This window comes from Saxophila tyrrhenica (assembly GCF_035928015.1).
Source record: "Saxophila tyrrhenica strain CCFEE 5935 chromosome Unknown scaffold_9, whole genome shotgun sequence".
Taxonomy (NCBI): domain Eukaryota; kingdom Fungi; phylum Ascomycota; class Dothideomycetes; order Mycosphaerellales; family Extremaceae; genus Saxophila; species Saxophila tyrrhenica.
In genome coordinates, this window is record NW_027041741.1 from 975,375 (window position 1) to 997,871 (window position 22,497).

A 22,497-nucleotide genomic window follows, 5' to 3' on the forward strand; every position below is an offset into this window, starting at 1 on the left:
AGGTTCTCCTCGAGACTTCGCGAGACACAAGTCAGTCTCGTCAGCACGACTTTTTGGTCCAAGTGTTGCTCTGCCGGAAATAACAGCTGCAACTAAACTCTATCCCCGCCTGATGTGGAGGCGGTTGACGATGGGGGTTTGAGCACTGGGGGACTCCGAGCAACCTCGCAGGAGGGGAAGCTATACGCAGCAGCAGTTCTGTGACGGCTACTCGTTCTACTCACAAAGGAGGATTACAGAGAGACATGATAGGCTCCATTGCACCGAAGTGATCCAGATCGATTGGAAGTATATATTTTCTCCCTCTCCGTCTCGAAGTCGTATCGTTCCTCGTCACTTCGTACTTTTAACGTCAATCAACAATCGTTCCAAACAGCAGTCAGCCAGCAATCATGGCAACAAACGGAAACACGAATGGCCACGCCGGGTCTGCTCTTTGTAGCGTCAAGGAGTTCACCGCACAGGATTTCGACTATGTTGTTGTTGGAGGCGGAACAGCCGGGCTCTGCGTTGCTGCTCGATTGACCGAGAACCCTGATGTTAAGGTCGGAGTGATTGAAGCCGGCTCTGATCGGATGGATGTAAGTATCGCCAGCCAACACCCCCAACTGGTAGCTGATACTGTCGCCTTGCTCAATAGGACCCTCAAGTCTACACGCCTAGCTTGTATCCAACATTGATCGGTCGAGAGAAGTATGATTGGTGTTTCCACAGCGTCCCTCAACCAACAGCAGCGAACAAGTCGTACTCCATGCCCAGGGGCAAACTACTTGGTGGTTCGTCCGGTATCAATTACTTGATGTGAGTGCCTGTCATTTTGTTGACGAGTAGTTTAACTGATCGGTTGTCCTTCAGGTACGTCCGTGGAAGCAAAGTGAGTCCTTCTTCAGCATTTGTGCCTTGAAAAGAGGGTTGACAGTCGAATGATAGGGCGACTATGACGGCTGGGAGTCGCTCGGTAACAAGGGTTGGGGCTTCGATGGTATGGCTCCGTACTTTCGAAAGCACCAGTGTCTTGATCCTCTCGAAGACGACCGGGTCGATGAGAAGTTCATGCCAACTGGGATGAAGACGAAGTATCATGGTAGTGATGGTCCGATCCATACGTCGTTCAACGACTTCTATCAGGTGAGCGGTCCTGCTTGACTGGTCAACGAGGAGTTCGGTGCTGATGACTTGTCTAGCCATATGAAAAAGAGTATGTTGATCGATTTGGTGTTCTGTGTCTCGCGCTAATAGTCCTAGTTTCTGTACCGCCGCTTACGAAGTCGGTGGCAAGCCAAGTACGCTCGTCGACGCTTGGTCAGGCGACCATATGGGTGTAAGTGACCTTCCATTGGATCCGGATCCGAGCGCCATGCTGACGACTTCCACCAGTTCTACTCCTCCCTTGCGGCAGTCGATCGAACCTCCGACAAAGGTCGCCGTAGTTACTCAGCCACGGGCTACCTCCGACCCAACCTAGGCCGTCCGAACCTCAAAGTCCTAACCGAAGCCATGGTCACCAAAGTCAACCTGGACGGAAGTACCGCCACAGGCGTAGACTTCATCCACAACGGCCAAACTTACACCATCAAAGCCTCTCGGGAAGTCATCCTATCCGGCGGAGTGATCAACAGCCCTCAGATCCTCGAGCTCTCAGGCATCGGCGACCCCAAAGTACTGAAAGAAGCAGGCGTCGAATGTAAAGTCGAGAACGACCGTGTAGGCGCGAACTTCCAGGACCACATTCTAGGCGGCATGCTGTATGACCTGGCTGATGGTGTCATATCCATGGACTCAATGCACGGCGCCGAGTACGCCAAAGCCGCACAGGAGCAATACGACAAGGACAACAATGGCCCTTACGGCAGTCCCGGCATGCTCATGGGATTCGTGTCGTACGCTAGTCTTGTGTCGCCGGAGCAATTGAATGCCACCATCAAAGAAGTCCGGAAGAACTCGCTTGCGAAGACAGATTTCGAGAAGCGGCAGGAGGATATCATTGTGAAACAACTGTCCGATCCGACATTCGCGAATATCCAGACCTTCTGTATTCCATGCCAGCTCGATATGACGGCCGGCGAGAGCCAGGTGAAGTTCTTCTCCGTGCCGCCGGATGGGAAGAACAGGGTATCTTTGCTGGTGTGTCTGGAGCACCCACTGTCTCGGGGGACGGTGCACATTACGTCTTCAGACCCTATGCAGGCACCTCGCATCGATCCAGGATATTTCCGTAATAACGCCGACGCGAAGATACTGGCTGCTGGCATCAAGTGGATGGACAAGGTCGCCAACCGGCCAATCCTGGCAAAGAGCTTAGGCGACAGGATTCAGCCGCCAAAGGACGCCAGTATTGAAACCGAGGAGGAGCGGGTGGAGTTCGTGAAGAACCATATCTCGACGCAGTATCATTTGATCGGCACGTGTACGATGGGAGAAGTGACGGATGATAAGCTGAAGGTGAAAGGAGTGAACAAGTTGCGTGTAATCGATGCCTCGGTCTTCCCTGGGCATGTTTCTGGGAACATCATGGCTAGTACGTATGCTGTGGCGGAGAAGGGCGCGGACTTGGTGAAGGCGGATGATGGCCGGTTCTGAGTACGAAGTGCCGGTGGCTGTATTCATCAGTCGCTGATAGCATCAGCATTTATCATCTGTACAGATATCCATTCTCAAAGCGATTGCCGTAGTAGTCCTCCTGTTCGTCTTGTCGTAAACCGCTTCCGGGCCGAACAACCTGCACCAAGCCTTCCCAATAGCCTTCCGTCTGTGGGTCGACCAAGCCAGCAGCAAGGCTGCGCTGGTGTGCGAGCTTTCTCTCTTTGCGGAAAGCAGACAGAAGAGCGACAGTGTCGAATCTCGGCACCACAGGCGCTCTCTGCCTGACATTGTACGCCTGCTGTGGACCAGCGCCTCCAAAGCTCACTTCCTTCTCGTTCGATCGAGCATGAGCAAAGCGTCCAGACTCCAAACTCGGGAAGCTGTAGTCCTCGTCGCCAAAGAAACTGAAGTCGGTCTCAGCTGCCGACCACAGCGCCTCGCTGTCGCGGTCCTCAGTCATAGATTTGGTGGAGTTGTGCGCCCAAGGGCTTGCCTTGCTGCTTCGCCTTGTGCCTCTTTCAGGTGCCAGCTCGAGTACGAGGCGCTTCAGCGCAAAGACCTTTTCGGCAGACTGCTTCAGTGCTGTAGCATGTCCGCGACGACCTGGGGGGAGAGAGTAATCGAGATCCGCCTGTCTTTTGGCCAGCCACGCTTCTGCAGCACATTGGCGGATGAAGCATATCAGACGGTCAGCGAGCTCCTTGCTTGGCGCAAATGGTGGTACATCCGTCAGGACAAGCGTGCGCACATGCGGGAGCATGGCTGGATGCAGGTTACGCCGATTGGCTTTGTGAGCATTGAGGCGGGCTTTGCGTTCGTCGACCACCGAGGAGTACGTTCTAGGCCGCAGCGAGGGTTCTGAGGCGTGCATCATCCCAGGCGATGCTGATGAAGGAGACCGGACAGGAGACATTGGAGACATGGAACCATCGTTTGCCATTAGCGTGCCCTCTCCCAACGTAGACACAGGACTCAGAAGCTCCATCCTTTCGGTCTCGGCGGTCAAGGTGTCCACCACTTCTGGCGCGAAGACACTTCCTCTCCTAGGACCGGGTGCAGGCACATCGTCTTGCTCGTTCCCATGCTGTGGGTCGTTCACTGCGGGAGAAACAACGAACCGCAGAGGATCGCCCGGCAGCTCATACGTCGGAGTCTGTGCGTCCGGCATCTCAAATACTTCGGGATGCACTGGTCTCGAATCAAGCTCAGCAGCATACCTTGGAAGGTCTGGTAAGGGCGTGTCACCCAGCTCAGCACGGCCTTGTACGACTCCATCAGGATCCAGGTTGGGAGCATCCTTTGTGATGAGGCCATGGTCGATCCGGAGAAAGGTCATGGCGTCTGTCGCATGCTTAGAGAGCATCGGCGTAAGCTTCTCTACCCCTGGCATGGCAGTGCTCGACTCGTCCAGATCCCGGCCGGCGTTGGAGAGATGCCTTGTCATGCCGCATGTGACTGACTCCACATCAAGCACATGCAGCCGGCCCGACCTCACCAGTCCAGAGACGCCTTCCACACTCAGCTGATTGCCTGTCACGTAAAGGTGCGTGATACCACCCTCTGGGGCATCTTCAATGGCAAGTCGACCAACGAACCTCCCCGTGAAAGCGTTGCGAAGGAAGCTCTCAAGCTCTTCGCCTTGGTAGATCTCAAGCATCTCAGCACCCATGTAAGGCAGAAGAGATGGTGATCGTTGTCCGGATCCTGGATCGCTATTACCGACACCAGCCACGATGAAGCAGTCATCGAGAAGCAGTCGTACTCCTCTGTCCGTAATGTGGTTGTCTCTGACGTCCAATGACCTCACTCTCCGACCGATGGCGTCGCTCACGATGCTCAGGCCGTCATCAGTCAGGCCAATGCCTCGAAGTTTAAGCACCTGAAGCCCGGTGAACTTCCTCAAAGTCTTCAGCACAGCTGGGTCCCGCGCCGGAGGCGTGTACGACAGGTCCACGTACAACAGGTTCTCAAACCGTGCCAAAGCCTGGGCAAAACTGCTTGAAGTAACGTTCGGGCACCGAGAGGCGTCCAGCAGCCGCAGACCAAAAGATGGCACAAAATCGCTAGGACGCTGAAAACTCCGTCCGATGGAGCCTGGCATCTCAAACACACCAGCAGGCAGTCCATCGTTAGCCTCCGGCTTAGGAGGATTATACTTCAGCGCCCATAGCGCCGAGTGGTCGAAGAACGGCAACCCTCTCACAATCAACGACTGCAAATTCGGCAGCCGCTCCAGGATATCCCTGAGCCAATCCGCATGCGGTCCATTATAAATCTCCGCGTGCGCCGGTGGTAGATGGAGCGTATGCGTCATAGCACGAACAAGCAGTCGAGCAGTTTGAAGAGTCCGCTTGAACTTCGTCAAAGCGACGTAGACGCGGTCATTCTCGATACCGAAGTGAGAGGCCGGATTGCCCCAGAGATGGGGCGCGAAGGTCGAGTGCCATCTGCTGCAGACCAGGGCGGCGGAACAGAGGTCGCTGGAGGGGATGTAGCGGGCTACGAGGTCCCAGTAGTCGACTATGGTGGCTTTCTCGTAGGAGGGTGGGGCGGCTTCCATTGTTTTGGCATTGAATGGTGAGTTATGACACAAGGTTCGACTGTCGAAGGGTTAAGGAATTACAGCGGAGTTTCTTGTGTTGTCTTGACGTCCAGGTTGTGTGGAGGCAGTGCTGAAGATCCATTGTGGAAGGACGGGCTGGACGGGCTCGCGTGGCAAGTCGGAACGCGATCGCGCTTCATCGGGAAACGATCGGCATGAAAGAAGGCACTGCCACTCACTTCATCACATGCTAGAGATGTCCACACTCTCATAGGCAGGGGATCTAATCGTTGCTGAGAGACCGCGCTCGTGCAAGTCGACGATTGCAAAATCAAGTGTAAAATTGGTCAGCGTTAAAAACATGCATCTAAGGGTATCTCCTCCTGTGATCGAAAGCACTCTTGCGCCGATTCATGCCGGTATCTCGCCTGAAACGCTCTTGGAGCCACCTTATGCCCATTCATTCATACGTCGTGCCTGGTCGAGGGACCGGCCCACCTTACTGGTAAGTCATCGGACTTCCACCCACACCAGCCAGGAACGGATGGTCCAGCGCCTGCGAAGCATCCATCCTCTTAGCAGGATCCAGCGCAAGACAGCGGTCCATGAAGTCGATAGCCTCTCGCTCCTCTAAAGTGAGCCTTCCGTCGCTACCAGTCTCCCTCCTGTTGCGATTCGTGCACCACAGCAGGATCTTCTCCCAACCATGCCCGTTCTCACTGAGTGTGGGTAGATTCGTCTGCATGATCTGGCCGTGCAGCAGAGCGCAGTCCTTCATCCGTTTCTTGCCGAAGATACAGCAGAGTTCGAGGAAGGCGTCTATGTCGTCGGCGGAGTGGAAGAAGGGGAAGCGCTTGCTCAGGAAAGTGAGTAGGATGATGCCGCATGACCAGACGTCGATGCGGGTGGTCTGTGCCGTGCACTTGAGTAAAACTTCTGGTGCGCGGAAGCCACGTGTGCCGGCTCTGTTGGCCCGACGAGACGAGCGCTGGTCATTGTTCGGGTAGCTGGGTGGGGGCACGGGCTGGCCAGCTGCGCGTGCGGCGGAGACAGTAGCAGCGTACACCGACGATTGAATCTTACGGGTCCGGTCGGGCGTCTCCATGCAGCAGGCACAGTGGTGGTAGTCCGTACCTTCTCGCTCTGCTAACCCGAAGTCGACAAGCACTCCACGCTGCTGAGCTGGTGAGTAGAGGAAGTTGGTGGGCTTGATGTCTCGGTGCACGATGTCGCAGTGGTGGACGGCTTCCAGAGCCAAGAAGAGACTCTGGAAGTACACCTTCATCTCGGAGATGGTGAAGTCGCGATAGTACTCGCGGAAGTCCTTGTGTTGGAAGTATGGCAGGATAGCGATGACTTGATCCTGATGACGGAAAGCTGTGATGAGAGGGCAGACGTTCGGAGCATTGCGAAGGTCTTTCAGCAGCTCCAGTTCGTTCAGAATGCGAAGCGGCGATGAGGTGACGTAGATCTTCTTAATGGCGACATACTTCGGTCTCTGCTGGCGGTTCAAAGCTTGCTTCTGCAACGAAGAGCTGCTGTTCGCATTCTCCTTGTCGGCGTCCACGTCCCATCTGTTATCGTAGTGCTCGTATAAGAGGTCCTCGGCTTTGTATACAGTCGAGAAGGTGCCTTCGCCGATGCGGTTAATGAGTCGATAACGCTGGCTGATGTTCTTGAAGCTCTGCTCGAAGCGCTCCATGTCGTCGAGTACCTCGTGGTCGATCCCGTCTTCTTCGTCGGACACTGTACCGCCACTCTCCTCCATTGGGTCCTTGCTCTCGTCCATTTCCTCTGTGTCGCCTTCGGTGCTCTCACCGCCTTGAGGAGCGATGTTCTCCACCTCCATCTCGCGGTCTCGCGTTCTCCTCATCACCGTCGCCATGTCGAGTAGCTCACCAGCTGTGAGAGCAACGTTCACGTGAGATAGGGCGGAAGAAGCAGCGGGTACCTTGCAGGCACGTGTAGGGCAAGAGCGGATCGCGTCTTTTCCCCGCGTCGTAAACACAGCGCCAAGCCCAAGTAAACAAGCGCCAGAGCGAACAACAACCTCATCTCTACGGCTGTCTACTTATTGCGCATGATATTTGCGCCAGCGTGCGCACACGCTCAGCAACATGGCGGACTTCGACGTCAACACGGCGCTGCAGTCATACCTCGACGACCCTCAAGGCATCCTCAGCCCCGAAGCGGACGCAGCGCTCATCGACTGCGAGAACGATCCGGATGCCTTTACCGCGGGCCTCATCAACAGCGTGGTCAATCCCATATCTGATGCTATCGGCGAGAACCCGGAGTCAATAACACAGGCGAGCAATCTCGACAGTCTGCTCTTTCTACTAAAGTGCGCTCCCACAGTTCCCTTACACCAACAGAGTATCAAGTATCCCAGATCTGACAATGAACTCCTCGCACGTTCTAGGCAAGCATCCTTCATCCCTCCGACATCACTCGGAAAAATCTTCGACTTGATCATCAGTGGTCTTGGTGCCGAAGCCGAGATCGTGCACCATGAAGAGCAAGAAGGCGAGACGGACACGGCGCAGCACAAGCAGATCCTTGAGATCTTCGGCTTTCTGTTGCAATGGTGCGTAGCGGCTGTCGAAACGAAGAATGCAGAGAAGTCATCTGCTCCAGCAGCAAGAAGTAAGGGTGCAAAGGGCGCAAAGGGCAAAGCCGGTGTACAAAAAGATGGCAATTGGGATCCTTCAGCGCAGTTGCAGACCGCACTGGACACGATGACCAAGGTCATGAAGTTGAAGCTGGCAAAGGTGTTTGTGACAACCAGCGAAAGGGACACATTCATCGGCATGTTCACACGGCCGACCTACATGATTCTGGAGAGCGAGCAGCGGGTCAAGAGCACAGCAATTCGAATGCACGCGTTCAAAGTGCTCTGCGTTGCGATCAAACACCACGGTCATGCCTACGGAGCTCAGACCAGCATCATCCAGAATCTAACCTACTTTGAGCATTTGGCCGAGCCAATGGCTGAGTTTCTCAACATTCTTTCGGAGCAATACGACTATCCACAGCTGGCAGAAGAGGTGATGAAGGAGCTGTCGAACAAAGAATTCTCGGCAAACGACACCAGAGGTCCAAAGTCTGTCTCGACATTCGTGGCCCGGCTCTCCGAGCTGGCACCCAGAGTTGTGCAGAGGCAGGTCACCTATCTCGCCAAATTGCTTGAGAGCGAAAACTACACTCTGAGATGTGCCATCATCGAGGTCTGCGGAAATCTGATTGCTATGCTGAGCAAAGCCGAGGAAGGAGAGCGTAACGAAAACACCAAGGGCCAGATCAATGCATTCTTCGACGTGTTGGAGGAGCGCTTCCTCGATGTCAACCCATATTGCAGATGCAGGGCGCTGCAGGTCTACGGCAAGCTGTTCGGTGACCTGGAGACGAAGTTCCCGAAACGACGACAGAAGGCAGCAGAGCTAACCGCCAGAAGCCTGGAAGACAAGAGCAGCAATGTCCGACGCAACGCCATCAAGCTGCTCGGGAAGCTCATCGCTACACATCCATTTGCAGCGCTGCACGGTGGGCTGCTGAACCACAGGGAGTGGAACGAACGTCTGGAAGCGTGCGAGACGGAGCTGAATGCCCTCAAACCCCCGGCCGGCACTCCTGGCCTCGGCGAGCAGGCCCAAGCTGAGCAGACAGTCGACGAAAGCTTGCTGGATGATGCCACTCAAGTAGAAGAGAAAGCACCGATGACCGAAGAACAGCAGATGGCCGCTTTCCAAAAAGCACAGGAGGACGCTGCGACAGCCGAAGCCATGAACAAGCTCCAACTCACTCGCCGGTACTACATCGAGGCTCTCAGATTCATTGAGACTCTCCATGAAGCGTCTCCTCACATTTCGCAGCTGCTAGGATCGAAGAACAAGAGCGAGGTTATCGAAGCTATGGACTTCTTCGTTGTAGCAGACGCCTATCGTATCGAGACCGCCAAGTCTGGCATCAGGAAGATGTTGAGACTCATCTGGACCAAGGGCAACAGCGATGAAGGGAAGGGTGTGCAGTCCCATCTGATAGAATGCTACAAGGGCCTGTTCTTCGATGCTCCTGGCAACTTCTCGGCCAACGACTCCGCCAACTACGTCGCCCGGAACATGATCAGCTTGACCTTTGGTGCTTCTCCAGCCGAGTTGACGAGTCTCGAGCAGCTACTGGCCACCATGATGAAGGAAAAAGCGATCGGTGAGCTCGTCATCCAGAAGCTCTGGCAAGTCTATGGCGTCCAGAAGAAGGAGATCAGCAAGCAGCAGCGACGTGGTGCCATCATCATTCTGGGCATGCTCGCACTCGCAGACCCGGATATCATCGTCAGGGAGATGGAGACTTGTCTACGAATCGGCCTTGGGACGCTTGGTCGACGAGATCTTGTATTGGCGAGATACACTTGCATTGCCCTTATGCGCATGACTAACAGCAAGCCATCGAAGGGTGTGGAGGGTAAAGCTAACACAAGGTTACCGAACGATCACGCTGTCCTGCTTTGCCTGGCGAATGTGATGGACATCGAGAGCGAGAGCAAGGACTGGTACGGTTTGGCTGAGCAAGCTATTGGCGCTATCTACGCACTGTCAAAGCATCCTGATGTGTTGTGCTCCGAAGTTTTGAGGAGGAAGACCAAGGCCGTGTTTGCACCAAAAAGCTCTCCAAAGCCAGAGGCAGCCGAGACGGGCCAGATAGACGATGATGGTGACATCGAGATGAGCGACGGCCCTGCACTAGAACCAGAACCAGAAGCAGAGCAACCCGCAACCGAAGATAGCAGCAAGTCTGCAATCGGTCTATCGCAGCTACTCTTCGTCGTTGGGCACATCGCGCTCAAGCAGATTGTTCACCTCGAGCTATGCGAGCAGGACTTCAAACGACGGAAGGTCGAAAAGGAGAAGACGAATCCAAACCCTCCGCCGGTCAAGAAGATACCTGGTGGCAAGACTCCAGCCGCCAAAAAGAACGACGGCAAGAAGGACGAGCCCACAGCAGAAGAGGAGCTCGACCTCATCGGCGGCACGAGCGAGGACGACTTTACAGATGCTATCACCCACATCCGCGAAAGGGAGCTGCAGTACGGCAAGAACTCATTGCTCACCAACTTCGGCCCCCTCGTCAAGGAGATTTGCAGCAATAACACCTCTTACGCCAATTCCGAGCTGCAAGCACAGGCTGCATTGTGCATGGCGAAGCTGATGTGCGTGAGTTCGGCATACTGCGATGCAAATCTGGGCCTCCTCATCACGATTCTCGAGCGAAGCCCATCTGCCATCACGCGGAGCAATCTGGTCGTTGCTCTTGGTGATATGGCGGTGTGCTTCAACCATCTCATCGACGAGAACACAGACTTCTTGTACCGACGACTTTCCGACTCGAGCTTACAGGTCAAGCGTACGTGTTTGATGACCCTTACCTTCCTCATCCTGGCTGGCCAAGTGAAGGTCAAGGGTCAGCTAGGCGAGATGGCGAAGTGCGTTGAAGATTCAGACGATCGAATACGTGAGATGAGCAGGATGTTCTTCGGCGAGTTGGCCGGCAAGGACAATGCTGTGTACAACCACTTCGTGGATATGTTCAGCTTGTTGTCAGCGGACCAGGCGTTGGAGGAGGATAGCTTCAGAAGGATTGTAAAGTTCTTGGCTGGGTTTATTGAGAAGGTACGTTCGCCGCTGCACCATACCAACGCTTCCTGTACTCTACTAACTCCCATGAACAGGACAAGCATGCCAAACAGCTGGCGAGCAAGCTGGCTCCCAGACTTGCCAGAGCCGGGAACGAGCGGCAGTGGAACGATGTTGCTTTTGCGTTGGGTCTGCTACCGCACAAGAACGAAGAGATTACGAAGATGGTTGGAGAGGGCTGTAAGGCCGTTGAAGCCGCCGCATAGCCTCGACATACCGGATGGCGTTGGTAAAGGTTGCGCTGGTAGATACCCATCCATACTGATTTCGTAGCATCAATACAACGGTCAGAGGTTCGCCTTCCCCTCATGCAAAAACACCGCCGCATCCTTCATCACCACCCTCTCGTCCCCAACACACTGCCGATACCTCACCACCCTCCCGCCCTCCTCCCTCCACATCTCCGTCCTCACAACATCCCCCGGAAACACCGGCTTGCTCAACCGCACCTTCATGCCCTTAAACCTCCCCGCATCCCCGTCCGCAAAAGCCTCCAACACATGCCTCACCCCTACCCCCAACGTCGCCGTCCCCGTCAATATCGGACCTGGAAACCCGCCTTTCTTCGCTACCTCAGGATCTATATGGAGGGCGTTGAGATCTCCACTCGCAGCTCTGTACAAAGCCCCCTGCTCCGGGGACGTCCGGAACTCACGCACAGCATTTGGTTTCCGATCGGGAGAGGGATAGATCTTCGACATGGCGCCGCGGTCGAGCGAGTGGGTCGCTGCGCCGGCGCCGGGGACGCGCAGGATGAAGGACGTCCATTCGTTGTAGCAGATTTCGGAGCCGGTGGCGGCGTCAGAGGTGGTGATGGCTACGCAGACTGTTACTCCGGACCGCCGGTCGACGACTTCGAGGACTTTAGCTGTGGTTTCGAGCGTGACTTCCTCGCCTGGCTTGGGGATGGGGAACGGTCGTTTAAGTTCGAGGTAGTGTTCCCCGTGGACATGGTTATGCGATTGGAAGCTGGGGAGGAAGTCTGGCATTGACTTTGTGACGGCTCCCATGGCGCTGATTACGGGGAGAGTGCCGAAAGTTGGGAGAGCGTGGAATGATGGGTGCCCTTCGAAACATAGTGAGAGGTCTGTTCCTGAGGCGCCGAGGGCGAGGTTGTAGGTTATTATGGAGGAGGCGTTGTATTTAGTTTGGACGGTCCAGGTGAGAGGTTTGATTTTGGTGAGGTCTATCGTTGTTGGTTTGTTAGACATGGTGTTTGTAGATGGGGTAGAGGTGTTGTTGACGGATGGATGGATGGAGAGCTGTTGACTGTCAACCTGCTGTTACAATAAAACAGACGAGGCACTGCTAGCAGAGCCTTCGTAAAGCCTTCGAGCTGTAAGACTAGGGTGTACTGGCTAACATGCTTTCATCTTCAAGAGCACTGCTGCACCTGGATGTGTAGTCAAGAATCTGGAGGAGACTGCCTCGGCGGGCGAAACGACCACAGACCGAGGTATGCATTTGATCATCGAGTTGATTTACGTAGCTAATGTCGCATAACTATGCAATGTCCATGCTACGTGAAGCTAGATACAGTGTTGTCACTGGGTGGGTCGTGTGGGACGGAAATGTCTTTCGATGCAAACAAAGGACGGTTCACTTGGACATCGCGACATCAACCAGCTTGCCAAAGTTTGGTGTGCCCCAACCAGTCACTGCGGAACGTTAGCAACATCCACATGATAGAAAGAATTGTGACTTACCAGCATCCCAACCTCCCTGCGCTGGAAAGCCAGCAGTGTTGCAACCAATAGCACTCCCACTAACAACATCCGTAAGCGCCTCGTACGCGCCGCTGTACAGCCACGGGTTGAGGAAACCAAGGGTTGGCTTTCCAGCGGCGATCAGAGCATCGTTGACGAGTGCGATAACCGCCGCGAAAGATGGGCTAGATGCGGAAGTACCACCGACGGTCGTAATGTTGCCGGCCCAGACAATAACGTCGTGGTTGCCTTGCGCGGCGACGTCGGGGTATCCGCGACCCTGCTTGTTGTAGAGGCCATTGTACTCGCCGTTGAGGCTCTCGATATATGCCTGCACGGTGGATTTCTGGTAATGAGGGGTCCTGAAGTAGTTGGAGAAGCCGCCACCAGAGCCGTAGCGGGATCTGTTGGGTTGTTAATGGAATGGTCGTAGAGGTAGCGATGGAAAATCCTTACACAGCAACCTCAGGCTCGAAACCTTTCGTGCCGCCGACGGCGGTCACCCATGGGCAACCAGCAGGGAAGGACGGGATGAATTGGTGAGTGTGCTTTCCGTCGTTGCTGAAGCACGTGCCATTCGCGCCGACACCAGAGTCGCCGGAGGAGAAGAAGACGGAGATGCCTGCAAACAGAAGGGCAAAAGGGTTAGCGAGTGTCTCAGACGCGGTAGGATTTTGCCCATGGTTTGGTACCGCGAGCTCCGAGCTGGGCGAAGCCGTGGCAGGCTCTTCTGGCGTAGGACTCTGGAACAGTCTGCTCGTCGTCGCCGTAAGATGTGCTGATTACTTGTGGAAGATCGTCCTGGCCGAGCACGTAGTTAAGCCAGACATTGTAAGGCTCGTTGGTGTCAGTAGGCGTGTTGGCATCAGGCTTGAAAGGCGGGCTGCCACCGGTGTTCCAAGCGATCACTTAGTGCGGGTCAGCGAGTGGTATCGACACGCGGAGTCACGTCAAACGTACGCGGAGTGGGCCAGCCAATGCTCAACGCCTGCTCGGCATCCAAGTTGCCTTCAATGTTCTTCCCGTCCTCGATCTGCTCAGCAGTGTACGGTCCCTGGTCGTTGTTGCCGTTGGCAATCTGGATAATTTCAAACTCATGAGCGGCTTTTGCGGCAGCAGGGCGGAAGTTGCGCAGGAATTTTGCAACATCTGAGCGCTTACTCGTCTCGTTCTTTGTAAGTGTCAGCATGTAATTTCAAATCTACGATCAAATCAAGATCTGGCGAGCAAGGCAGTCATACCAGATAGTTGGTAATTCCAATCTTGTTCTTGCCTGGGACTTGAGGTTTGTACTGCAAGGACATCAGCGTCAGTGAGCACCATGACATCAACTATTGTTGGACACTAACATCAATCGTCCCGTACAGAGTGCGAATACACTTTGGCGTGGTGAAAGAAATGTTGCAGATCTTCGAGATCGATGCACCAGAGGCCTCGTCATCAGTCTCTGTATACCGAGCCGCTCCAGACTGTTCCCACCATTGGTGGACAGCATTCGCATCGTCCATCAGAGGCTGGTAGGTCTGAGGCGATGCACGGAAGAAGGATGTCGTCGGCTGCACAACATCGATGTGCTCGTGCAGATGCTGGGGCAGTGACCATTCCGGTGCACGAGACACTTCAGCTCCGTTCCAGTTCTTGTAGGTCGAATACTTGGTCTGCAGAAGCTCTTCGGCCTTCTCGATGGGCATCATAACCGATACCCAGTCCTTCGACGGGTTGTGCACGTATTCGCGGATGCCATGATCCTCGAGCCAAGCACTGACAAGCTCCAACGTCTCTTCGGACGGCTTGACCATGTTGTGCACATCGGCGAGACTGAGGTGCTGTCCATAGCGTTCATGCTTGGGGTCAGAGGTCTCCACTAAGTGTTTCTCGATCTGGCCTTCATTGCTCTGCTTCAGGCCAATTTGCAAGTGGATGTTCTGCTCCCTTGGTGCCGGGCCAGATTCAACCCAGTTGAAGGGTACCGGGTGACGCTCCTTTACGGCATAATCAGAGCGAACGCGAGGCGGCAAGGCGGTCGTCCCAGCGATGCCAATGGCGCAGAGAGAGAGGGATAGCTTGTAGAAATACATCGTCGACGTTGGCAGACGAGGGACAAGCACTGGGGCGCTCGCCTTGACACGGCGGGAGCGTCCATTTTGTGTCTGAGCGATGAGGCCAAGGCGGCTCTTTGTCCTGGAGCTTGGTCGTGCTTCAGGTACCTTGCCATTCCAGATGAGGCAGGTGTCGCAGGGCAAGGGCCCCACGGGTCGTTGCTTCCTGCGCCAAGTGCTCTTGATGGTGTCCTAATCGTCCTTGATCCTCCACAATCTCAAGCTGTTGGCGAATCGGCTGGGACCGATCAAACACTATCCTTTATCTATTCGATATCCGTGTAATTTATGACTACCCCAGTAATCGCGGTCCTGACGGCAGTGGCGTTTGCGCGTGATAACGGCGACGCGAGAGCCGTTCGCTGGAAATGTACGAGGTTCATCATGTGATGCCCGGGACATAATAGGAAGGTTCTCGTCTTATCGACATCAGTTTCCACGCGCCAGAATGGAGCCTCGAAGCGGACGAGGCGCCTCGGGAGCTGGACCTCTGAGCTGCGCAGACTTCGTAGCGCCTCCACATGGACTATTGATGCTCGACTTGCAGAAACACGTACGGATCGTTGCGTTGACACACATGGTCTCACAGGGATGGAGTGCGACCGAGAGTAGTGGGACTCGGTGGTAAAGTCGCTGTCCGTCTTGTTGTGAGCCCTGCCGAGTGGTTGCGGTCGCTCAAGCACCGGTGGGCGGGAAGAGCAGTTGGTCCAGTTCGAGGAGGTGTAGACACTGGGGCAAGTGAGCAGTGACTCTCGGCAAAGAAGTGACTTTCTATGGGCGCTCCCACCAATCTGCCGTCAAGTATTCATTATTATGGGCGGAGCTACGGCAAGGATGTTTCACACAACCAGTTTCTGATGACAGCTTGAAGTCGCGGGCCTTGTGCCCCCATCAGGTACATGTATCTATACTTTACTGCACCCCACGCTGGAATCGTTACGACTGGCTACACATTTCAAGCCACATGCAAGATAATTCTCCGACCCATACAGCTCCCGCTATTCGCCACTGGCGAAACGGCGAGCCTTACTCATGGTGATAATGCCGCCCAACTTCGACCGCCTACCACTTCGATGCCGGCGGGAAGATGTTGTCTGCTCCTTGTCAGCGAACCGGTGTCTTCCTTGCAAAGCAACCATGCAAGACCTACCCATCACCTCCTGCTGCTCAGCATTCATATCGAACCTCGGATCATTACCCATCACATCTCTCTTATGTTTCTCAACACCACTTTCCAACTCTCGATATTCACTCCCCATTATACTAATCGTACAGCCGTTGTAGCTTTCATCCGCCGCAAGGAACGCCGCAGCTCTCGCAGTCTCCTCTACCGTACTCACAGGTATCCCAATCCGCTGCAGATCAGGCACCAGACTCGGTAGCTTCCTTACCGCCGCCGTATCGGTAACATGAGGCGCGATCGAATTAACCCGGATGTTCCAGTGCGGTGTGTGGTTCCTCAGTCCACGCATGAGGCCGATCATGCCGTGCTTCGAGACTGCGTACACCGGTATAGACTGGCAGTCATAACCGGACCGACTGACGGTCGACACGATGACGCCTCCCTGCGGCTGCTGCTTGCGCATGAAGTGCATTGCTAGCTTGACGGTGTACATCTGACCGATCAGCGTCACCTTCATACAAGCAAACTCTGGCTTGACGGGGTCGCCCTGGTCGTCTTTGTGGTCGAAATAGTCGCCTGGTGCTCACATCAACACAGGAAGACAGTCAGACTTGTGTGTGTTAACCGTACCCCTATCACCAAACCCAGCATTCGGAACAACGATATCGATCCGACCAAACTCCTTCTCAGCACGCTTGAAGAGTGCGAGGAGGTCATCCCATTCGCCTGCATCTGTCTTTTGGAAAATCGGTCCGTCGATGGGTTCGGATGGCTCCTGGAGGTCACCGATGAGCACCTTGACGCCGGCTGTTGTCAAGTAGTGCACGATGCCCTGGCCGATGCCAGATGAACCTCCGGTCACTATGGCACTCTTGCCACGGAGCTTGTCGCCTGTTGCATATTGGTCAGCGTTGTTCGATTGTTGGTCCATTATCAGACTGATCAGAGAGAGAGAGATATACGTACCGACATCAGCGTCCGTTATATTGACCGCCGTCATCTTTCCAAAGCGATAAATCCTATCGAAAACGCTGCGCTATTGTAAGACCCTCTTGGTCGCTCCCAAGACACTGCTATCGATCAAAAGTTAGAGTCAGCACGAGAGTCCTTCCCGCGGCTGCTATAATGGTGTACCTCATGTATACCGAGCTTCTCGTGAGCTTTGCCGGCCTCGGCAGCCTGTAGCCATCAAAAGAAGCAGCAAGGAGGATTGGAGACCTCCAACATCACAAAGTAACGCTGTAAGGTATACACATCCTCGGACGCTTGCCGTCTTGCCGTTGCGCGGGGAAGCCGTAAGACCAACAGTCGTCAGATGGAGTAAGCTGCAACGTACGTTTGAACAGTTACAAAAGGTCCGCTTCCGTCAACAGCAACGACCTTATCTCTGTCTTGTGTTCGCCAAAAGAGAATCGATCTCAAACCAAGCAACCTCACGCTACTTGCCGCAGCATAACTCACAAAACCTTCACCATGGCCTCCCTCCGTGACCAACTTGTCGGCGCCTGGGAGCTCATATCCTACACGGCGTACAGGCCCGACGACAAGTCCGATTTCATCCACCCTATGGGCCCCAAAGCCCAAGGCATCATCATGTACACACCTGATGGCTACATGTACCCAACCCTCCTTCAATCATTCCCAGCCGGCAGAGCACTGACATCTCCACCAGGTCCGCACAGCTCCAAACTCCCGGCCTCACCAAAGGAGCCAGTTGGGAGGATGTCGGCAAGAACTACATCGCCTACACCGGGCACTTCTGGCTCGATGAAGAGGGCGACTCTCACGGACCACTGCTCGTGCACCACATGCGGAATTCGAACCTGCCATATATCGTCGGAGATCGCCAACGTCGTTTGGTCCAGATCAAAGATGAGGAAGGCGGACGGTTCCTGATCTTGAGCACGGCGGATCCGATCAAGATGGGTGATGTGGGGAGGATTCCGTTGGTCAGGTGGAGGCGGTTGGAGGAGAATCGGGCGACGAGGGAGCCGGCCAAGTTGTCTTGAGGTTCTGTGGGATGTAAGTGCTGGGGATTGACGGTGGAGGAGGCGTTGAAGGATGCCGAATGTTCTTCTCTAATCAGAAGTGCGAGTTTCTTCTTCTGCAAGCAGTCTTTTAGATGCCCGGGTGCTCTTGTTCTCAGGATTAACGCGAGCCTGTAGACGGATTCTCGGTCCCCTGTTCGCATTTTCACCGGTGTCGCGTGATTCCAGTCCGGCAATAAGCCTGTCCGTCCGCTCCTGCAGTTGTTCGAGGTCTTTCTTCCTGGCTTCGCTCGTCCATATCTTCTGCGCCACTTGACCCATCCGACCTTCCCGTGCTCGCTTGCCAAATGTTAGAGCGTACAACAGGCGATTCAATGTAGTCGTGTCGAACTCTATGAATTCCTCTTCCATCTGCTGAAGCAGCGCGAGCATCGCTCCTACATCCTGATATTGAAGGAAGTGAAATTTGAGATGACCGTTCCAGTGACGGGCCGATAGGACGAAAGCTGCAGGAGCAGCTCCAAGAGCACGAATAGTGGGAAGTACCGAGAGGCTCAGAGGCGAGGAAGGAAATTTCGTGGCAATTGTCCTCTGGGTGTCGACAATGTGATTGGAGAGAAGTTTTCGAGCTTGGGCGGCCGAGACGTTCATCGAAGGAGTTTGGCCCTTTGTTGCTGCGGGTGCCGTTGGTAAAGTATGGCCACCGGTCGGACTCTCAGCAGGCACAGAGAAGGCGTCCGCAACGCCCGTGTCTGGGACAACGAACTCCCCTCCATCTGATACTGATGTGCCATAGTCAACGTTCCCCTCATCCACAGCCTCCTCTTTGCTATGCAAATCCAAATTTCTCAGTACCTTTAGGACCCTCTGCTCGAAGACAAACCAAACTTCAAGGTCGCTAGCAGCCGACTCCATGATCTGCCTGACCTTGTTTGATTCAGCCTTTACAGCTCTTTGAGCCTGCACAGATTGATCGATCCTTTGAACGACTTGTAAGCGCCGTTGGTTGTTCATGAGATGTGCGTGCCTTCTGCGCTCAGCTATGGTGTGTCCACTACCGACAGACTTGTCTACTCGTCGAATCATGGGGTTTCCCGCGTCCGTCGAGTCGAGAGTCAGTTTAGTAGTGTCGGCAGCAGGTTGACCCGAGTCGGAGGCGGATTTGTGCGAATCGAGAGCGGGTTTGGACAAAGCAGAGTCAAGAAGAGAATCTAAGGAGGTGGCACCAAAATTGGCGTTTGCGAGTCTCCTCTGAGGCGTGTTCTTTTGATTCTCTTCCTGCCGCCTTTTCGACTTGCGAGCCTTTGTCGTCCGCATGGAGGAGGGCACAAGTGAAGTGTAGCCAGAGCGTGCCTCATCACGGCTTTTAGAATCGCCACTGGGGCTTGAGGAGCGAGTGGAGTCTTGTCCAAGTCCTGATCCATTCTTGTCATCGTTTTCGATGCTTTGGTGTCCGGCCTGATGGGCGTAGTACCTGAGGATGGTTCCGTTGTGATATAGAAAAGGTACGAGACTCCCATGGTTGCCACATATTCTGATCGAATCGACGCTGGAAGAGACCGGGACGACTCGCACTCTGGAAATTCTCTTCATCGTACTCGGGCAGGAGTGTCGGGCACATCTTCACGTTTGAATTGTTGTAGCACCTGTCATTTGGGATCCGGGGACATGTGATTGATTTCGCTTGAAGTTCACACTTCGCCTTCCTGCAGGCACTTCCCAGAAGCCGAACTTATGCCGAACGTTGACGCGAAATTAACGCGTCGACATCATCGATCGCATCGATTTAGAGTACATGTAACTCGGTCGCAACACTACCAGAACTTTGCTTTGTAATTGTACCAATAGATCGAAAATGGCGATCAAGAAGGAGGGGATCAGCGACTACGAAGCCGCACGACAGGAGAAAATCGCAAAGAACCAGGCACTGCTACAACAACTTCAACTCGACGCCGCGCAGACTGGCATCGCGCCCAAATCGAAACCCAAAGGTTCGTCTACCAACACCGCTGCTGGACAGAAGCGCAAGAAGACCGTAGAGAAGAAGATCAAGGAGGAGGCCAATGCGCCGCGACGCACATCAGCTCGCCTCCAAGGCATAGTCGCGGACTCTGAGGTTGCCCGGGAGAAGGAAGAGAAAGATGCTGAAATAATCCGGGAGGAGCAAAGGATTAAGCGGCAACGGGTGAGCGAGGACATCAATCTCGTTGATGCCGTGGTCAACGGCAAGACATGGAACCGAAGTGGGAACTGGCTGTCTGCAGTTGGACCTGCACAGCCAGGCGAGCGGACTTTCACCGCGCAGGACATCAAAGAAACGAGCAACGATGAGCTGAAGCAGTTGAGGGAGCGTATGAGCGGGCTCGAGTTGTGGGAAGGGGCAGAGCCGAACAGAATCAAGATCACGCCCGAGCGGATATACTCTCTAGGTTTCCACCCAACAGAAGAAAAGGTCTTGGTGTTCGCTGGCGACAAGCTAGGCAACTTGGGCTTGTTTGATGCAAGCCAGAAGATCAAAGCTGAGCCCGCCGACGAAGATGAGGAAGGTGGCGAAGAGGAGGGAGATGAGATGCAGCCCGCAATATCAACGTTCAAGATCCACACCAGGACGATCTCTGCTTTCCAGTTCTCGCCCAATGACCCTAACGCCCTTCTCTCAGCATCCTACGACTCCTCCATCCGCAAGCTGGATCTTCAGAAAGGTACTGCTATCGAAATTTACGCTCCCGCCGACACAGGCGCCGACGAACCCATTTCCGGTGTCGAACTCTCCCGCAATGATCCCAACCTCCTCCACTTCAGCACACTTTCCGGCTCATTCGGCATGCACGACCTACGCACTCCATCAACGGAAACCGTCGAACTGTTCCAACTCTCCGAGAAGAAGATCGGCGGCTTCTCTCTCCACCCAGCGTCGCCTCACCTCCTCGCCACCGCCTCTCTAGACCGGACGCTCAAACTCTGGGACCTCCGCAAGATCACCGGCAAGAGCGCGAACCGTCACCCAACGCTTCTAGCTGAGCACGAAAGCCGGCTATCGGTCTCCCACGCCGCCTTCAACTCTGCCGGACAGATCGCCACAGCGTCGTACGACGACACAGTCAAGATCCACAACATGCCTTCCAACCCTACGACTTCGATGGATCTGGAGCCGACGACCAGGATACCGCATAACAACCAGACTGGACGATGGGTCACTATCCTGCGAGCGCAATGGCAGTTACAGCCACAAGATGGGATTCAGAAACTCGCGATTGGGAATATGAATAGATTCGTCGATATCTATACCGGGTCTGGGAAACAAGTGGCGCAACTGGGTGGGGACAACATTACGGCAGTGCCTTCGGTGGCGATGTTGCATCCGACTAAGGAGTGGGTAGGGGCGGGGACGGCGAGTGGGAAGTTGTGTCTTTGGATGTGATCATCGTAAAGGCAGAACAAGGGTCCACTTGGTTAGTGTAAGATCAGACCAGACGAGCGTAGGTGTTGGAAACGGTTTTACTCATTAATTGCAATCTAACGCACACTTCAGAAGCACTATCGACAGTCTGTTCTATGTACACAGACTTCAAGACCCTCTCATCGCATTCCTAATCAATCTGCTTGGTCGATAGCCACCAATGTTCTGCTGCTCGTGCTGCCGTACCCTCTGCGGACCCATTTGGTGGCCGCCATTCTCCATGTCGTACTCTGAGCCCACGCTGGCGTACTCAGGACCCCTCTGCCCAACCGTCTTTGCCCTCTTCGGGGTAAGCAAGCCCGCAGTCATAAAGATGACCACCACAAAGGCTTCCATTAGAAACTGCATGAACGCCGAGACGTAGACGTTGACGTTCCAGAGGTAGAAGATGCTGCCTTTGCCAGCAAACGAGACGACGACGGTGTAGATGATCCGGACCAGGAGGAAGGGCAGAGCTGCTAGTCCGGCGTCGACGAGTTTGCGCTCTTCTGTCAAGACAGCATATTTCCGGGAGAAGGTCAGGAACGTAATAGCGGCGAGAGCTAGGTATATGACCAGAAAGACGATGCTGCCGGCTTTCAAGAGCGTGTGACCCAGTGAGACGGTGCTGGATATTGTGGATGAGATGTCTGTGCCGCCGAGAATGGCGAGTACCAGCGCGGCAAGCGAAAGCAGATGGATGCCACGGAAGACCCATATGCCAACAGCCGATCCAGCGGTCTTCATATCCTTGTTGACTAGTTGCATGAACCCGAGCAGTACCAACAACAGTGGCGCCGTCCCGACTGCAGAGGTGATAAAGGCCGTTTGTAGGATGCTTTTCGAGTAATCGTTCTGTGTTTCCGACCATAGAGTCGCTGAGGCACCGACTAGGCGCAGGATGCTGAGCAAGACGAGGTAGAGCCAGCCGAGTTGGCGACGGAGGCCGTGACGGAAGACGATGTAGGTTGAGATGAGGAGGGCGGGTGCGAAAAAGGCGACTTGAGCGGCGGCCAGGCCGCCTTTTGGTTGGAGAGGAGACATGGGAAAGCGTTGCGTGGAAAGTCTAGAAAGACAAGCTTCGCCGAGATGTGCTTGATGTCCTAATAGGAGTAGAGGACAAGGTAGAAAGGTGGGTGATGGTTGTCTTGTGAATGCTTGTGTTGTGAGAGTGACTGAAGTGTATGAGCCTACATCTGGAGACCACTGGCCTTTATTTATACGACATCTCGAAGGACCAGCATGCCAGTGTAATGTCTGTCTGCTGCGGTTGCATTGACATCCTGGTGTCCCAAATAGGATGAGAAAAGTCTGGCTGTTAGTAGGG

General features: G+C 54.5%; 10 protein-coding genes across 10 annotated transcripts; 4 read left to right on the forward strand and 6 right to left on the reverse strand.

Annotated features, from left to right (window-relative positions):
• Positions 1-392: 392 nt before the first annotated feature.
• LTR77_006319 (uncharacterized protein) lies at positions 393-2,580 on the forward strand (the record flags this gene model as incomplete). Its single annotated transcript, XM_064803561.1, has 7 exons — positions 393-581; positions 641-801; positions 856-874; positions 931-1,128; positions 1,185-1,198; positions 1,246-1,321; positions 1,378-2,580. The coding sequence occupies 7 exons, from the start codon at positions 393-395 to the stop codon at positions 2,578-2,580; spliced, it is 1,860 nt and encodes a 619-aa protein (XP_064658476.1).
• Positions 2,581-2,632: 52 nt separating this feature from the next.
• LTR77_006320 (uncharacterized protein) lies at positions 2,633-7,010 on the reverse strand (the record flags this gene model as incomplete). Its single annotated transcript, XM_064803562.1, has 2 exons — positions 2,633-5,183; positions 5,629-7,010. The coding sequence occupies 2 exons, from the start codon at positions 7,008-7,010 to the stop codon at positions 2,633-2,635; spliced, it is 3,933 nt and encodes a 1,310-aa protein (XP_064658477.1).
• A 232-nt stretch (positions 7,011-7,242) lies between these two features.
• On the forward strand, positions 7,243-11,021 carry cnd1 (condensin complex non-SMC subunit Cnd1; the record flags this gene model as incomplete). Its single annotated transcript, XM_064803563.1, has 2 exons — positions 7,243-10,791; positions 10,851-11,021. The coding sequence occupies 2 exons, from the start codon at positions 7,243-7,245 to the stop codon at positions 11,019-11,021; spliced, it is 3,720 nt and encodes a 1,239-aa protein (XP_064658478.1).
• An 81-nt stretch (positions 11,022-11,102) lies between these two features.
• LTR77_006322 (uncharacterized protein) lies at positions 11,103-12,026 on the reverse strand (the record flags this gene model as incomplete). The annotated part of the gene is made up of 1 exon (XM_064803564.1): positions 11,103-12,026. The coding sequence occupies one exon, from the start codon at positions 12,024-12,026 to the stop codon at positions 11,103-11,105; it is 924 nt and encodes a 307-aa protein (XP_064658479.1).
• Positions 12,027-12,414: 388 nt separating this feature from the next.
• LTR77_006323 (uncharacterized protein) lies at positions 12,415-14,599 on the reverse strand (the record flags this gene model as incomplete). The annotated part of the gene is made up of 7 exons (XM_064803565.1): positions 12,415-12,473; positions 12,522-12,925; positions 12,978-13,143; positions 13,214-13,429; positions 13,482-13,692; positions 13,763-13,813; positions 13,871-14,599. The coding sequence occupies 7 exons, from the start codon at positions 14,597-14,599 to the stop codon at positions 12,415-12,417; spliced, it is 1,836 nt and encodes a 611-aa protein (XP_064658480.1).
• Positions 14,600-15,682: 1,083 nt separating this feature from the next.
• On the reverse strand, positions 15,683-16,743 carry LTR77_006324 (uncharacterized protein; the record flags this gene model as incomplete). Its single annotated transcript, XM_064803566.1, has 4 exons — positions 15,683-15,714; positions 15,771-16,319; positions 16,374-16,634; positions 16,710-16,743. 4 exons carry the CDS (start codon positions 16,741-16,743, stop codon positions 15,683-15,685), a joined length of 876 nt encoding a protein of 291 aa, XP_064658481.1.
• A 473-nt stretch (positions 16,744-17,216) lies between these two features.
• Positions 17,217-17,752, forward strand: LTR77_006325 (uncharacterized protein; the record flags this gene model as incomplete). Its single annotated transcript, XM_064803567.1, has 2 exons — positions 17,217-17,359; positions 17,416-17,752. The coding sequence occupies 2 exons, from the start codon at positions 17,217-17,219 to the stop codon at positions 17,750-17,752; spliced, it is 480 nt and encodes a 159-aa protein (XP_064658482.1).
• A 69-nt stretch (positions 17,753-17,821) lies between these two features.
• Positions 17,822-18,745, reverse strand: LTR77_006326 (uncharacterized protein; the record flags this gene model as incomplete). The annotated part of the gene is made up of 2 exons (XM_064803568.1): positions 17,822-18,560; positions 18,615-18,745. 2 exons carry the CDS (start codon positions 18,743-18,745, stop codon positions 17,822-17,824), a joined length of 870 nt encoding a protein of 289 aa, XP_064658483.1.
• Positions 18,746-19,586: 841 nt separating this feature from the next.
• Positions 19,587-21,152, forward strand: LTR77_006327 (uncharacterized protein; the record flags this gene model as incomplete). Its single annotated transcript, XM_064803569.1, has 1 exon — positions 19,587-21,152. The coding sequence occupies one exon, from the start codon at positions 19,587-19,589 to the stop codon at positions 21,150-21,152; it is 1,566 nt and encodes a 521-aa protein (XP_064658484.1).
• A 147-nt stretch (positions 21,153-21,299) lies between these two features.
• On the reverse strand, positions 21,300-22,214 carry LTR77_006328 (uncharacterized protein; the record flags this gene model as incomplete). Its single annotated transcript, XM_064803570.1, has 1 exon — positions 21,300-22,214. One exon carries the CDS (start codon positions 22,212-22,214, stop codon positions 21,300-21,302), a length of 915 nt encoding a protein of 304 aa, XP_064658485.1.
• Between the last annotated feature and the right edge of the window lie 283 nt (positions 22,215-22,497).